Genomic DNA, 15,720 nt, shown 5'->3' on the forward strand with positions numbered 1-15,720 from the left:
ACTGCACTAAATCAAATGATGAATCATGTGACATGCTCATCTCACCTCTCTATCTCCTCTTATTTCTAGGGTGCCACTGGAGAGAGGGGCCCTGCTGGGCCGGCTGGTGCTATTGGCCAGCCAGGACGACCCGGCAGCTTGGGTCCTGCTGGGCCGATGGGAGAGAAAGGCGAGCCAGTAAGATTTGGAACATTGCTAATTTTGTTTCTTAGGCTACAGTGTCCTCTAACACATACTGTACCATCACCTCCCACCATTGTGTAATAAACAACATGTGCTCTTGCTTTGGAATGTGTCATTATGAGACAGAGAGCAGGAGAGAGGTAAAGGAGACAGAGAGCAAGACAGAAAGAGAAAGGGAGAGAAAAAATATGAATGTGATCAAGTATGCTTTCTTGGGTGTGAGTTCCCTTTCTAGTATGATACATTAATCAATGTGTCGTGCTGCTATATGAGATTAATAAGTATTGTAGCGTTTGCTAGATGTATGCTGTTTTCCCATCTGTTCCCAAGGGAGAGAAGGGACCCATGGGGCCGGCTGGGCATGACGGGGAGCTAGGACCTGTAGGGCTCCTAGGGACTGCGGGACCTCCTGGGCCTCCAGGAGAGGACGGGGACAAGGTAGGTACTTTGTACAGCTGGCAGGGACTGCAGCACTGCTGTTAAGTGCTTGCTGATTTTTGGACTCAGTTGTTTGCATGTGTGCTCATGTGTGTTATCTGTCTCCATAGGGAGAGACAGGAGGACCAGGCCAGAAGGGCAGCAAAGGAGACAAAGGAGAAGCAGTGAGTATGAATTTTACATGATTAGTCCCAACATCACATCATTACCTTGCATCACCAGGAGGTAGAGGACAAACTGGCTTATAATTGGTTTGGAGTAATTCGTTGTAATAACTGTTTGTCTGGACAGTGCATCCTCAGGTGTAATAACAGATGGCTTTAATCATGTCTTTCCTTCAGTGAAAGTGTATTTACATGTTACTATACTTTTCTAGGGACCCCCAGGACCTCTTGGACGCCAAGGACCTATAGGCCAGCCAGGATTGCCTGTATGTTGCTTTAACTCAGAATCCATCATATAAATACACATAAGCATATGGTTTGTCTTGTGCAGTATTAACAGCATGGACCTGTCTGTGTATTTGTCAGGGTGCAGATGGTGAGCCAGGTCCTCGTGGGCAGCAGGGCATGAACGGGGCAAAAGGAGATGAAGGACACAGGGGCTTTAAGGGGGCATCTGGACCTTCTGGACTACAGGTAAGGATATACAATATAAATTCCAAGACTGCATCTCCAAGACTCATCCTTTTATATCTTTTTCTATTCTCTGCCTGAGACTGCATTGCTTACCATATCTGCATTTATAGGGAATGCCAGGACCACCAGGGGAGAAAGGAGAGAGCGGACATGTTGGCTCAATGGTAAGTAATGCTCAGCAATCTGAGCACATACAACACTCATCTCGAGTCCAGTGTCAGCCTCAAGTCTGTTCTCAACAGCACTTTTCTGACATCTCACACTTTGCTTCATGATCATTAGACTTTGATTTTTCTTGTCAGATATTGGATAATAACCTGATTTTTCCTCACTATCTAAATGCCTTTGAATATGTTTCTCCACTTGGTCGACTTTTCTTCATTTCCTTCCCCAGTATTAAAAGCAGTTTAATTGATCTCTTTCAGGATCAAACATTTATGCATACATTAGTAGAAAAACAGTGAATTATTCAATAGAGAGATTAGGGCTATAATGCAAAGCTTTTGCAAATACTGTAAATTTACATTTCTGTCTATGGTCAGGAAACTCCTGAAGCAGTATTTGATATTTATAAAGACATGGGCTGAAATAACAACTCAGCTCAGAATTGTCTCTGAGTTTCATACAGGTGCTATTTAAATATCTTGTCAGTGCCAGGACTTTCAAGCACTATGCAGGTCACTGTGGATGTAGCACCTCTGATGTGGGTATGTTATGAAGTTTGAAGTTTGAATAATGCATTCCTGCATGTGATGGCTATATCCAAGTAGCAAACAAAGACCATCCCGTTTGTTTAGGAAAAAAATTAGATGAGACATTGGCAAGGTCATGAGGAACAGCACTGTACAAATCAAACACTAATGTTATGTCGATAGCTCACGTCTAGCAAGTCTTTTACATTGCTGGATAGATAATGCAGGCCAAATAACAAAGAGTTAGCTATCACATGAGAAAATGTTATTTTTGAATACCACATTTTAGGAAAAAAAAAGAAAAATATAATATTTTCAAGATTCTATCTGACATAGTGCTTCCCAAATTATTGTATGCGCAGTATTGGGAAGGTTCAAGGTATCAGCAGGCTATGAACTATAGCTGATACACAAACAACCCACCACAGCTCATTAAACTTTAATTAATGCCACCTATTTAGTTCCTTATTGCCAGCTGTGCTGATTCTGCTGCTGTGTGTCAAACTTATGAACCAAGCTTTTCCTCTGCCAATAATCATTACAGCTCTCAAACTACTACAAGCTGTGGATTTGAATCGGGCACAGTTTGCTCTGGCCCTTGATTAGTCTCAATATTGTTTAGACCCCAGACTGGTTGTACGAGGAGGTGTTAGACTGATAGAGTAATCTTGATTGTGCACTCAGACTATTCTAGTGTGAGACAGCTGCACTAAAACTGAGATAGACTAATTTAAATTGGCTACTCTACTCACAGACTAAATGAGCTAAAAGTTGTTTTTCCATTGTAATAGCCTTGGCTTTAGGTTAAAAACACACTTGAGTCAGCTGCACTCTAAATTCTGTTTCTTGTATCTCTGTCTGCTGGCACTGGTCATGTCTTTTGGTTATCTTATGAAATGATACCCACAATAATAATGGTTAAAAGTTAGCCATTTAAACTTTCGAACTATAACAATTGCATACATGTCTTTTCAATGTGTGATGAATCTTCAAGGATGAGTGTGAATGACAAAATAGACCATGATCTTATGTGCAAGACAGACAAGTTCAGAGAATGAAGAGATGGTCCTGTATGTAAAAAGAAAAAAAGAGAAAGACAGAGAGTGACAGAAAGGAGGCAGTGGAGCAATGGAGTGGAAGGAAGAGGCGGGGCACTGATTGTGAGCAGGAAGACGGTGTGACAGCTGCTAATCAGATTAGCCTCAGCCTTGGCTGTCTAATGAGCATCCCCCTTTGTGACAGTCATCTCACAACGCTGTCAACCATGAACACACGCTCAACAAGATTCTCTATAGCCCCTCTTCTCCACAGCCAGATTAGGGAGGGAATGTATCAAAATGGAACCAAGACAAAAGAGAGAAAGAGAGAGAAAAGGGTGGTGGGGGTGAGGAAAGATGCTGAGGACTCACTGGGGAAGTTTCATTCATGTGTGAGTGTTGCGGATCACAGAATTCTCCCCTCTAATGCTCAAGTATCTCTCCGCCAGAAGGATATGTGTTTCCTCTAGTCTCACGCAGTCTCTCTCTGGGCAGATTGTCTGTCTTTCTGTCTGAGTGTCTTTGCAACACAACGCTCCCTCCAAGACTTCAGAGTGATTCAGAGAACAGCTCAACATCTACTCAACTGAAACACAGAGCACAGTTAGGATTAATTGCTTGGCGTTCTCTTGTGCTGCACAGAACAGTCAAATCACATGCCGTCACTGTGGCTGAGAGAATATGGTCTTGCACATCACAGGCGAGAGGTTTCTTATTAATAAGAGAGAATAAGAGAGAGAGAGAGGGGGTGGGAAAAATGAGAAAAATCAGAGCCTGTCATATTGAGGGTAATGACCTGTCTGGACGTCTTCATCATGTCACTACGATAATGATCATAGATACTGGAGCCACTGGATAAGCAATCCACCATGAGCTGACTTCTAACTCATTTAATTTAGGTGGCACCAGCCAAGCCCAGATCACATTCAGTTTGTATGTTTGTGTGTGTGCTTTATTGATGCAGTATATCTTTATTGTCTGCACTGAGATCCTAATGAAAACATTTTATTTTTCTCTACACAGGGGCCTCCAGGACAGCATGGCCCGCGAGGCTCTCAGGGGCCCATTGGTGGAGAGGTAAAGTGCAGCATGAATTCATGCCTATTGTCCATATATGTTGTTTTTTTTCACAATCACAAATTTGGATCAAGATGTGGACATCACTATCGTATTATAATACCCAATAGACAGTGTCACTAGGGAAGGAGTAAAGAGAAGTTTATTTTTTCAGATGACTTGGGTTTAAAAGATACATATACATATACTCTTTGGTAAGTAAAAGGAGAATATCCAAATGGAGGCTTTTTTTGCAGATTATATCAACAAGCTGCAATATGCATCTTCTTAACCCACTTGTAAAATTCCTCTATTTCTTACTCCAACATATTCCAAGCAAAATAATTGAAATGGAACATGCACAGATTGCAAAAATCAGTGTTAAACTAGTTGAAACAATAAATGCTGCAGCATGGTCCATTTAATTTGGTAATACTAACCAGCATAATCAGTTTTACCACATTTTATAATCGGCCTTCTAATTATGAATACATGTACATCAGTTTTAATAATTTGTCTTTCAAATTTAGCCTGTTCTTTTTGCATTTTTAAGATTCATCAGTTCATTGACTTTATTCTCTTATCTGGATTTGTTCTTTTTGAAAATCATGTTATTTTGAATATTTCAATAATGTATGTATCTTCAATTCATGTTGAGAGATGCAACCTCCTCTGACTTTAACCAATGCAGTTTTGAAATTAAACTCGCCCTGATAGTGCCAATATTAAAGTTCTAATATTTTCAAGTTATGGTAATTGCATGCCTATATGAGTCATAAAGAAAACATGATGGTGTATCAGCTTTGGAATTAAGGAGACTTCAATTTAATACACAGTGTTATCTAAAGTTCAAACTGAACAATAGCTTATCCTTACACACCACAGATGCTTTATATTTACCAGCCCCTCATCTCTACATACAGTACAGTCTCTTCTTTGAACACTTCCTGCCATAGACCCTCCACTTGCTTTTGAAACTTGAATTATTAAATAGTATTAGGATATAATCCCTGGGAGAGAGTTATATTTACTGCTCTATGAATCATTAAGAAGTATTAGACTATCATCCCTGAGAGGCAGTTATATTTACCTCTAGTAATGGCCGTCTCTCTACAGACTCTCACGCCAGTCAATTATTCAGCAGCGAGCTGCAGAAAGCTGTGTGAGCCACGCTAGTGCCCCATCACAGGAAGCATGGAAACACAGCAGTGCAGAGATGGTGGGATCCATAAATGGATTGATACAGGAATAGTGGAAAAGAGCGAAATGGGGTGGGATGGTATTTGAGGAAAGCAGTTGACAGCAGGAGTTCAGTATTAATGCGTGGCTGTACTCAGCTCTCATGTTTGTGCACTTTACCGAAGAGATGCTTTTACTGAGTTTGTCTCAAGATGCAACACATAATACACTGACATACTGTACATGCATGCACGTACCCATGCAGAAAACAAACAGGCAAACTTGATTGAGAGAGGAGGAAATAGCTTCCACCCTACTGTGTGACTCAAATAATATCCACAAATGTAGCAAACCTTACACTCAGTATTTTTTCCTTGTGTTGTGATAATTCTGTTCCAGTTTCAACATTTTGTGAACAGAACTGCTGACAAACAAACCAAAATAAAAAAAATATTGGACCAAGAACTCGATTTTCAAATATCAAATGAATATTTCAAACCTGCCCTTGTTTTATGATGTTTTAATTCAAGCTGTTCTCTTTCGTCTTGTCACAGGGCCCACCTGGACTGATTGGTGGAGTTGGTCAGCCTGGACTTGTTGGAGAGAAGGTCAGCATTTCCCATTAGCAACTACACAATGTGTGCCAGTGCACATACAACGGTGTTTTGTGTTTGTGGGCTTGTGCACCAGTGTATGTGTGGTGTGTTTTTATCTTGCTGCATGTTCCCTCTCTTCTAGGGTGAAGACGGAGAAGCTGGAGACCCAGGACCAGTTGGAGAGCCTGGCACTGCCGTGAGTCACATTGCCTCTGTCCCTCCTCCCTCTCTTTCCCAACCTAATTCTTTCTATGCTTTCTCTCCTCACCCTTTTCAGTGACTGTCATTTAATTTGCTGGTGTCTCAGGGTGCTAAAGGCGATGTGGGGGAGAAGGGTGACTCTGGCCCTCCTGGTGCATCTGGACCCCCAGGACCGAGAGGAATACCAGGGGAGGATGGACCTAAAGGCAACCTTGTAAGTCTGTCTGGATCAGTGACTTTTACTTGCTCTGGTTGTCAGTCAGTCAGTGACTGTTAATGTCATGCATATGAGGGTCTCTAAATCATTCTTTGTGTCCATAGGGACCTATTGGATTCCCGGGAGATACAGGATCCCCTGGAGAACCTGGTGTCAATGTGAGTATTATTGTTTTGTTGTTTTAATTGTATCATTAATTTGTCTTTAATGTATTTTTGAATAATTTCTCCTATGTGACATTTTTTCATCCAGGGAATAGATGGTGGACCAGGGCCTAAAGGAGACAATGGGGAAACTGGCAAAGCAGTAAGGAGTGTTTTTTTTTTTTTTTTTTTTTACAAATTTATAACTGCATATGTTGACAACACCAGTAGCTCTTGTGTGCTTAGCTGAAGTCTTTGTCTTCATCACCATGGCTGAACTTTCTTTTCAGTCTTTTTGTGACTGGGTGGAAATGTGTTTCTGTTTTAACTTCACTTTTTCTGTTATCTGCAGGGACCACCAGGAGCCTCTGGAGAGCCAGGTCCTTCAGGACCTCCTGGACGGAGGGTGAGCTCAATGTATTTTATGGGTTTGTATGCATGTGTATGTAGCTATATATGTTCATGTTGCTTTGTAAATTGTTCAAGTCATCGTCTAAGCAACAGTGTCTTTCTCAACCTCAGGGTCATGTAGGTGCTGCAGGAAAAGAAGGGAAGCAAGGAATGAAGGGAGCCAAGGTAAGAATAAAGACTGGCACTGAACTCAGTGGTCGTGTATGGTGCCCTTCAACTAAGCCTTTCTGATCTATTTTGCTGTCTGGCTCTCTCCTTTTGCTCTGTAGGGGACAACAGGAACCCAGGGTCCAATGGGGAAGACAGGCCCGGTGGGACCCCAAGGGCACCCAGGGAGGTCTGGTCCAGAAGGGTTTCGAGGCATCCCAGGTCCCGCGGTCAGTACATGAGCGCATGGGCATGATATTAAGTCACTATGAATACTCTTTGTTGAGTCGAAGCACCATTACCAAAGGACCACACTGGCAATCATAATTTAAACAGTATGGTGTCCTGCTTATGTGCTTTGACAAACTGTAAACTGTGTTTATTCTCCAGGGTGAGCAAGGGTTGAACGGGCCATCAGGACAGACTGGACCACCAGGACCAATAGTAAGATCCTTATATTTGGCTGATAAGGAAGTCGATGAAATGAGAGGAGGGATTTGGGGCATTTTGACACAATAAATCAGGATTCAAACCCAACACAATCAAACCATTTTTCATATAGAGAATCTACAGCAAACTAATGCATCTGACATTGTTAACAGGGACCACCAGGACTTCCAGGATTAAAAGGAGACCCTGGAAAGAAGGGAGATAAAGTGAGTGTTAAGTCCCCAATAGAGAGAATATTTTGTACCTGTCTAAGCCTTGGGAAACAATAGTGACAAACCATGTCTCTGTCTGCAGGGTCATGGTGGGTTAATTGGCCTTGTTGGCCCTCCAGGAGAACCTGGTGAGAAGGGAGACAGAGGCCTTACAGGGAACCAGGGTATGCAAGGGCCTAAAGGAGATGGGGTACGTTTGGTTGCAATCTGATGCATCTGATACAGTTACGCACAAAGAAAGTTCAGCTCACTAACAAGACATACTTGTCCTTATATCTAGGGTTTGTCTGGTCTACCTGGTCCCACTGGCCCACCAGGACCACCTGGACTGTCAGTAAGTGACATCTGTTACAACAATATACTGTATATGCTGAATGTTTTCAGCTAGGATACTTGATACTGGTTTTACTTACTGAAGAGTGCCAAGGCTATAACATAACAATATGCAGATACTGTATAGGAATGTTTTCATCTCTATTGCACATTAAAATACTTAATAATATGACCAGATAGTAGTTTGAAACTGTGATTGTTTAACTTCTTAAACTCTCCAAGGGTGCCAGCATCCTCGGCCGAAATTACTGTCTTTCAGAGGCTGTAGTGGGGGGTTAATAGTGTTCTAAAGTTAAGCTAAATTTTTGCAAGGGAAAAATTGGCATGGCCATTTTCAAAGGGGTTTCTTGACCTCTCACCTTAAGATATCTGAATGAAAATGCGTTCTATGGGTACCCACAAGTCTCCCCTTTACAGACATGCCCACCTTATGCTAATAAAGTGCAGTATAAATGTGTTACTTTCACTTATTCTAAAAATGAGGTATTTGAATATTTCTGCATACTGGGGTCCCTAAACAGTCTTGGAATTGCATAAATTTGGTATAACTGGAAGGCTGAGACTCTTGTCGATTCAATTGTATTCATGTGTGATGATGTTAGTCCCCATAGTAGCCATTTCATTGTCGTGAGACCATTTTTTGAAACTTGACCTCACTGTATAAAATGACTTATTGTGACCTCAAGAATAATCACAGCCTTATGAAACTTTACAACCACAAACTAGAGACCTCGGGCATTTAGAGAATGTATGGCTTTACTAAGTATATTGACAATAAGAGGGTTTCTGAGCAATTTTCAAAACAGTAGTGCTCGCCGAAAAATGCTATTCTCACAGAAGGTGTCTTAATGTGGTATTTTGGAGGGATTTTTGATGCTTTCTATCAATTCTCAAGTAAATAAAAATACTTGACACACAGTGCTGAGCTGCATCTCATATTATTCTTCAGTTTCCCAGCTTTTAGATGATGTATACCACTTCTGTGTGGTATATACTGTTGACCTGCTATCTCCCCCTAAAGATCCTGTCCCCCCTAAAAAAGACAAAAATGGGTCTATGGTAGGAGGAGGGGGAGTGGAAGAGGTTAACAGAACTCTCTGAATTCTCATTAACTGCTTATATGAAGTTTATACCTGTGGTCTGCTGCATCTTGTTAATGTTGTTAATGCAGAGATAAATGTTATTTGTATCAGGAAATCATCTTGTAATCTCAAGTCATTCTTTTGCAAAGATTCTGAAGTTGTAAAACAAACAGATGCAAAACACTTAAGAAGAGCATAAGAAAAGAAAGAAAATAAAGCATTTACATACTCTCACTAAGAGCAAAGGCATCACAGAGTTTCAGGAATTGTTCTATAACTGTGGTGCAAAATGGCTGATTTATTCATCAATGAAATTAAATAAATATTTATTATTTATAGATTAACATTTGAAGATTTGGATCTGAGGGATTCTAGCTACAGTCCTATTATTACTCATTGTTACTATAGTGAAAGTAAGAATTTTGAACATAACCTGTCCTATTGCTGAGCAGGTGCAGGATTATCCAGTTAAGAGCTGATTTTTTTGTCGTGCATACTTTAATTTAGTTTTTTAAGCTTTAATATATTTTATTCATGTTTTTACTGCTTACTTATTCCTACCTCCACTCTTAGGGTGCAGCTGGACAGAAAGGATCGAAGGGAGACATGGTGAGTCCAGTAAACCGTCTTATTTCTACATTGCCATTCCTGTACTAACACCTCAGCTTGGTTAGCAGCTGCAAGAAACATATGCTGCAGAAGAGAAAGAAAGTGTGTTTGTTGGCTTAAATGTACCATGCTTCATAATCATAATGCTCCACTGTGTTTACAGCATGTCTTTGGAACTAAAAGCCTGCTGTACAGCCACACTTGCCTTGTGTGTGATTTTTCCATTGGGCCCTTTTAATAGGATTTGGTTCTGGTGTGTGATGTTATGAAAACCACTATAGTGTGTCTGGAGAGCCAAGGCTTTGACCACAAAGTGCTGATGCACACAGCTGGATAATCCTATAAAGCAGCAGCCATATCTGCCTGGATAAAGCTGGGATTTAGCCAAGTGACATGAGAGTGGCTCCAGGTGAGAGATGATTGACACAAAGTTTTGTCTTCTCCTATTCTCCAGGGTCTTGTTGGTGCCAGGGGTGATACAGGCCCTGCTGGCCCCCCAGGACCTCCAGTGAGTACCTCCAATGATCCACATCATGGCCTTCTCAGTGCCAGTTTTATCCTCTTTCTTTCCATTTCACCTCTTGCTCACCTCTCTGTGCTACCTCCAGGGACCCCCTGCAAAAATGGTTCAGCCCTTGCCTATCAGGGAGGGCAGGCGTAAGAGAAGAAGGGATTCAGATCGGACAGGAGGTGCAGCCCCATCAAGGGAGGAGGATGTGGATCTGGATATGGAGGAGTTCTTCCAGGGAGATCAGCCTCTAGAGGATTCTGAGGGAATGGAAGAAGTCTTTGCCACCCTGTCTTCCATGAAAAACGAAGTGGAGCTTATGAGGAGGCCCCTGGGAACCTTTGAGAGCCCTGCCCGCACCTGCAAAGAGCTCATGATGGTCCAACCTGACTACAAAGATGGTTAGTTAAGACATTGTTTCATAATGGAACCTGATTACACCACCTTAAAAACTAGTCCAGGAAAAACACATTCTCTAGCATACATCCTTCTTACTGTGGTTTATCACTTCACCAACTGCATGTTGTCATCCTGTTATCTAGATGTGTTCATTATATTCACATCTGGTGCTTGATTGATGATCTTTTCTCTGTGCACTTTGTAGGAGACTACTGGATAGATCCTAACCAGGGTTGTCACAGAGATTCTATCAAGGTCTATTGTAACTTCACAGCTGATGGAGATACCTGTCTCCACCCTGAAAAGAGGATTGAAATGGTAAGTCTTAAATCTCTTGCTGTCAGCCTTTGCAGAGGCTGACCTCGTCATACTGTATTACATCAGAGCAGAAATCACTCCCTATATCCCTTGAACCTAAAATTTTGCTCAACATCCTCCCTCTCTCCCATTGTGTGTCAAGGTGAAATTAGCAGCGTGGAACAAAGAGAAGCCAGGAAGCTGGTACAGCCAATACAGGAAAGGCAAGCAGGTAAAAAAAAATCCATTATCTCAGCTGGCTCCAAATGCCAGGCAGTTTTTTTTGCTAAATACTCATTGAGAGTCTTTGAATGGTATTCATGCATATGATAGAGATGCTCACACGCATTTGTACGGGTGTGTTTGAACAAATGTGTAGGCATGCATGTGTCTATCCATATGCACATGACTGCATGTGAATGTTTGTGTTTATTTGTAAATCTGTTCACTCTATAATTTGGTATTAACCTGTTTCACTATATGCAATATGAGAGCTGATTTGATATTGCAAGCAGTTGATTTCAGCAGTCAGGATGACTCACACAAAGCCATTGGCAGCTCTGTCTCATTGACTAGCATTCAGGGCAGCACGCTCAGAGCAGTGGCCTTTTATGTGCACCTGATCAGAGGTCTCATAACCCTCTCAGATAATCACAGAGCTGCCAGCACAATTGCAATTTACTGACTCTCTCACACAAAGTCCTTGGATTTGCTTTGGTTTTATCTTCTTTCCTTCATTTCCTTTCTTCCTACTTTACTCTCCATCTCTGTTCTGATTCTGAGGAAAATTGCTATAACCTTGCTCATGTAAACTCCTTCATCAGTACAAGCTAGGGGAATTGTAGCTTCATTGATGGAAATAGAATTAGATAGAGATTATAGGCTCAGATGAGTTTTTCTGTGACTCATGTTTTTTTTTCTCAGTCAGTGAGATTTTGTGTCATTTAAGGCCAATGATGTTTTAATTGTTGTTAGCATTACAATACAAGGCTATGGTACACATTATATTTCTCTGCCTATGTTTTTACACTTCTATCTGTGTATCTGTATCGTCCAGTTCTCCTACAATGACATGGATGGGAACCCTGTACATGTGGTTCAACTGACCTTCCTGAAACTACTGAGTGCCACAGCCAAACAGAGCTTCACCTACACCTGCCAGAACTCTGCAGGCTGGTTTGACAGCACATCCCGCTCCTACCAGCATGCCCTCCGCTTCCGGGGCAGCAATTATGAGGAACTGACACAAGCCAAAAGCCCCTTCATCCATGCAGTACATGATGGATGCCAGGTCAGTGCTGGGACATGCCAGGGAAACAGACTAGCTGGACAAATAGGAATTACCCTTAATGAGACTAATGTGTTTATCAGTTGTATTGCTGTTGTTAGCTGGTACATGATTCAGTAACAAGGTAGTCATCAAATTACTGACTTGAATAGGGATTTAGGCCAGAGAGACCTAGTTAGTTGAATTACACCTATTACATTCTAATAATGGTTTTAATATTTCTCTTTCAGTTCCGCAAAGGTCAGGAAAGGACAGTTCTTGAGATTGACTCCCCCTCGGCAGAGCTGCTCCCTATTATAGATGTGGCTGCAGCAGACTTTGGCAACAGCAACCAGAAGTTTGGATTCCAAGTTGGACGAGTATGCTTCAGTGGTTAGCATCTTGCCAATAACACAAAAACAAAAAAGACCTGCACAGCAGAAAGAAACTGGACTTTTACCGCTGCCCCAAGCAATATTTATTATATTATGTTCCTGTATGTGGTGGGTTTGTGGTATATTATTTAAGACTTTTCATCGGCCAATGAAATAGGTTCTATGGCTTTACAACAAGAAGAATGGCAAGAAAGAGGACATGCAACAGTTGGAGCAAAGCACATTTACCAAAGGGAAATATTCCAATTAGATATTTAATTTTAAATGTTTTTGTTTTTGTTTTTTTTCTCTTCACTGTTGAAGTGTGCTGTAATTGATCCTTTTAGAATTATGAGGACTGCACCACTTGACGATGACCACTTATAAATGAGACAGATCTGTACGATCAAAGAGCAGTAAGTGGAACTTTTCAGACCATGAATGAACTAGTTGCTACCTAATGTTTTACAAAGACTGGGACTGAATAAATCAGAGACATCGTCATACTAATTTGCATGCTCCGATTTCACTATAATGATAATTGCATAGCTGTTGTGAACTGGCCTAGCATATTAATTCCACACAAGCACCATAATTAATTTTCTGTATGGTGGAATGATAAATTGTCCTTTTTACCCTTCAACTGCAGTTTGCTCAGTGAATTACCTTTATTAGTATTCAATAGGTGTAGCTAGTTATTGAACCCAACACTTACTTGAAAGGATAAGGTTGTTTCCTTTATTGGACTGCTTCCCTCCTTGGGCTTGATAATAAGCTTTTTGAGCTCTCCATGTTTCACAGAGTACAGTACTGTATATGTCAGACCAACATCCATTCTCCTGTGTATGCACTTGCCATGACATACCTCAGCATCTAGGTTGGGGATATTTCAGGGCAAGAATTAAGAGCATGCTGATTTAAATGTTCTCTGGTCGTAACTGCAGTCCTTTATACCAAGAGACATTTCACACATCTTTTGAAAGCTCTTGAAAGCTGCTGACATAACCTGTTTTCACTTTTCTGCCCTGCTCAGAGGTTTTTGTTTCTTTGTTTTGTTCATATTTTGAATTTTGAACAATGTGTTGCTGTTCATTTGACATGATTTGCTCTTCAGTGGTGCTAAAGATGATTCTGTTATTTTTGTGTCACTGTGTTTGTGTGTCTCAGTGGGCGGGATTATAGGACAAGAGAGAGAGAGGGTTATTGCTCTTTCAGCAGCAAGAAACACCCTCAGAGGCTGGGGACTAGTCTACTGTGTTTTTTGCACATCTTCTGGCTGTTTGTGCCAATTTCACAGGGCCAATGAAAGGAGGTTAGGGACGTTTCAGAGCAATGTGGTTAATCGCTTTAAAGGGAAAATCCACTCTTAAACTGAATTTACATTGTGCATTGTCAGTGATTTTAGACAGTAAATCCAGTACTTGTGTGCAAAGATATCAGTCTCCTTAAATTAGAAATCACAATACCAAGACTGGAGTTGATGATGTCATCAGATGACATTTCTTTCTTTAAAATTGGTTATTTTTTTATATTGTATGACTGTGAATCAGAAATTGTCCTCATAAACGAGTAAAATTACCATGGCTGCTTTTATAGTGTCATAGCTGTTAGTCCATTATTCACCGTTTGTGGAACAGCACCAGGTTTGGTTTTTAGATGACATTATTACTACAGTCTGTCTCTCTATGTCGGCTTTAGCAGAGTCTTCTTCAAATTAACAAATGGAGCTGTGAAACATTACAGAAATTGACATGTGTATGTAAATTTCATTTTACGGTTGATTTTCCCCACAGCAAATGAAATTTCTTAATGCTCTGCCTACCTCCTCCAACTCAAACAGTAGACTGTGTATCCAGCATGTGTAATTTTGCAATTCAATCTCGCTGTTCTATTTGTATCATAGCATTTAAACATTCCAGTAATTAACTCCTCTCCTCCTGTCCCATCCTGCACTGCCCCACCTGTGTATAGAGTTTGTTGTACTAATTTTATATACTGTACAGTTATTCTTAGGACTTTATGAGCAATAACCTGTTGCCAGAATGAAAAACAAATGTATATGTCAAAAATTGATGCGCGAATAAAAAGAAAGAAGAAATCATTCTGTTTTCTTTTTCTTCTCCAGACCCTACAGGTGGGTAAGAACAATATACTGTACATGAGGGCATGCGGCTGCCCACAGTGTCCAGTCAGAGTGTAATAGACAAACCAGGCTCTTCATTACCAACTAGTTCTGCAACACTCACTCAACAAGCTTTGCAATCAGCATCTCCACACAGCCAATGTAATCAACTCTGATTTACTCCCAGGTTCATTTATTTCAATATTTATTTCAATTAGCCCTGTTTCAGTCCTAAGGAGGGAATGTGGGAAGGAGACAGAAGAGAGGGAAGGATGAACATAGACTGTAAAAACAAAATAATGCACATAGCCACCGTGACGTCACCCATTGGTTTCCTGACTTGCAATTTGACCGTCACCATCTCCGCTTTTTGGAGCCAGAAGTGACCATATTTGGATGAGAGGGTGGAGCTGACCCTAACGCTAGCTGCTAGCTTGGTTAGCACAGTGCATTTACAGACTATCGTTAACTGTGATAATGCTATTGTTAATTTTCACTAGCGAAAAACAGTCTTAAAGCCATTAAAACAAAATGTGCTTGCCAGAAAAAACTGAACAACCGACTCCTTAAAGGGTGGAGACCAAAATGTTACAATTAACTGTCATGAACTGAAAACACACTGAAATAACGATGGCTACACCTATACTCTGTGAATCTGGGGTTACGCCATGGTTACGTTACCTAACCAACGCTGATGCTGTGGTAGGGACTTGCCTGTGACAGCACCCACCTGTCACTCAAAGCGGCAACAACCTTAATGTGCATACATTTAAGCCTTAATAAAATTTAAATATGTGAGTTATATAAAAATTCACCCCCTGTGCAGTTGTCATTAACAGGGAAATTAGCTGTAAAGACCAAAACCGTTTTTTGTACCAGGCTGTAAACGTTTATTTCTGCTGTAAAGTTGGGTATTTTAACATAGGAGTCTATGGAGATTGACTTACTTTTGGAGTCAGCCTTAAGTGGCCTTTCGAGGAACTGCAGTTTTTGGCACTTCTGCGTTGGCTTCATTTTTCAGCCCCAGAGGTTGCTACTTGGGTTAGAAGAGAGCAGAGAAGAGGTCAGTATTGAAATGGCTGAGCATAAGAAATTCAGCTGTGGAGATTTAGTCTGTTCAGTGGTGGTA

At 41.0% G+C, this 15,720-nt stretch overlaps 1 protein-coding gene across 4 annotated transcripts in view; it reads left to right on the forward strand.

Moving 5' to 3' along the window:
* col5a3a (collagen, type V, alpha 3a) overlaps positions 1-14,570 on the forward strand; it is a 50,357-nt gene extending 35,787 nt beyond the window's left edge. For all 4 annotated transcript variants that reach the window (XM_044332056.1, XM_044332057.1, XM_044332059.1 and 1 more), the window contains 26 exons: positions 70-177; positions 514-621; positions 732-785; positions 998-1,051; positions 1,152-1,259; positions 1,370-1,423; positions 4,012-4,065; positions 5,778-5,831; positions 5,962-6,015; positions 6,127-6,234; positions 6,342-6,395; positions 6,490-6,543; positions 6,733-6,786; positions 6,903-6,956; positions 7,061-7,168; positions 7,329-7,382; positions 7,541-7,594; positions 7,683-7,790; positions 7,881-7,934; positions 9,589-9,624; positions 10,079-10,132; positions 10,233-10,533; positions 10,737-10,849; positions 10,992-11,060; positions 11,886-12,119; positions 12,347-14,570. In XM_044332056.1, the coding sequence (XP_044187991.1) occupies positions 70-177; positions 514-621; positions 732-785; positions 998-1,051; positions 1,152-1,259; positions 1,370-1,423; positions 4,012-4,065; positions 5,778-5,831; positions 5,962-6,015; positions 6,127-6,234; positions 6,342-6,395; positions 6,490-6,543; positions 6,733-6,786; positions 6,903-6,956; positions 7,061-7,168; positions 7,329-7,382; positions 7,541-7,594; positions 7,683-7,790; positions 7,881-7,934; positions 9,589-9,624; positions 10,079-10,132; positions 10,233-10,533; positions 10,737-10,849; positions 10,992-11,060; positions 11,886-12,119; positions 12,347-12,493 (2,304 nt within the window). In that variant the 3' untranslated portion in view covers positions 12,494-14,570. The remainder of the gene's footprint in view (positions 1-69; positions 178-513; positions 622-731; positions 786-997; positions 1,052-1,151; positions 1,260-1,369; positions 1,424-4,011; positions 4,066-5,777; positions 5,832-5,961; positions 6,016-6,126; positions 6,235-6,341; positions 6,396-6,489; positions 6,544-6,732; positions 6,787-6,902; positions 6,957-7,060; positions 7,169-7,328; positions 7,383-7,540; positions 7,595-7,682; positions 7,791-7,880; positions 7,935-9,588; positions 9,625-10,078; positions 10,133-10,232; positions 10,534-10,736; positions 10,850-10,991; positions 11,061-11,885; positions 12,120-12,346) is intronic.
* Positions 14,571-15,720: the final 1,150 nt, after the last annotated feature.

Source organism: Thunnus albacares, chromosome 17 (assembly GCF_914725855.1).
Source record: "Thunnus albacares chromosome 17, fThuAlb1.1, whole genome shotgun sequence".
NCBI classification, from domain to species: Eukaryota; Metazoa; Chordata; class Actinopteri; order Scombriformes; family Scombridae; genus Thunnus; species Thunnus albacares.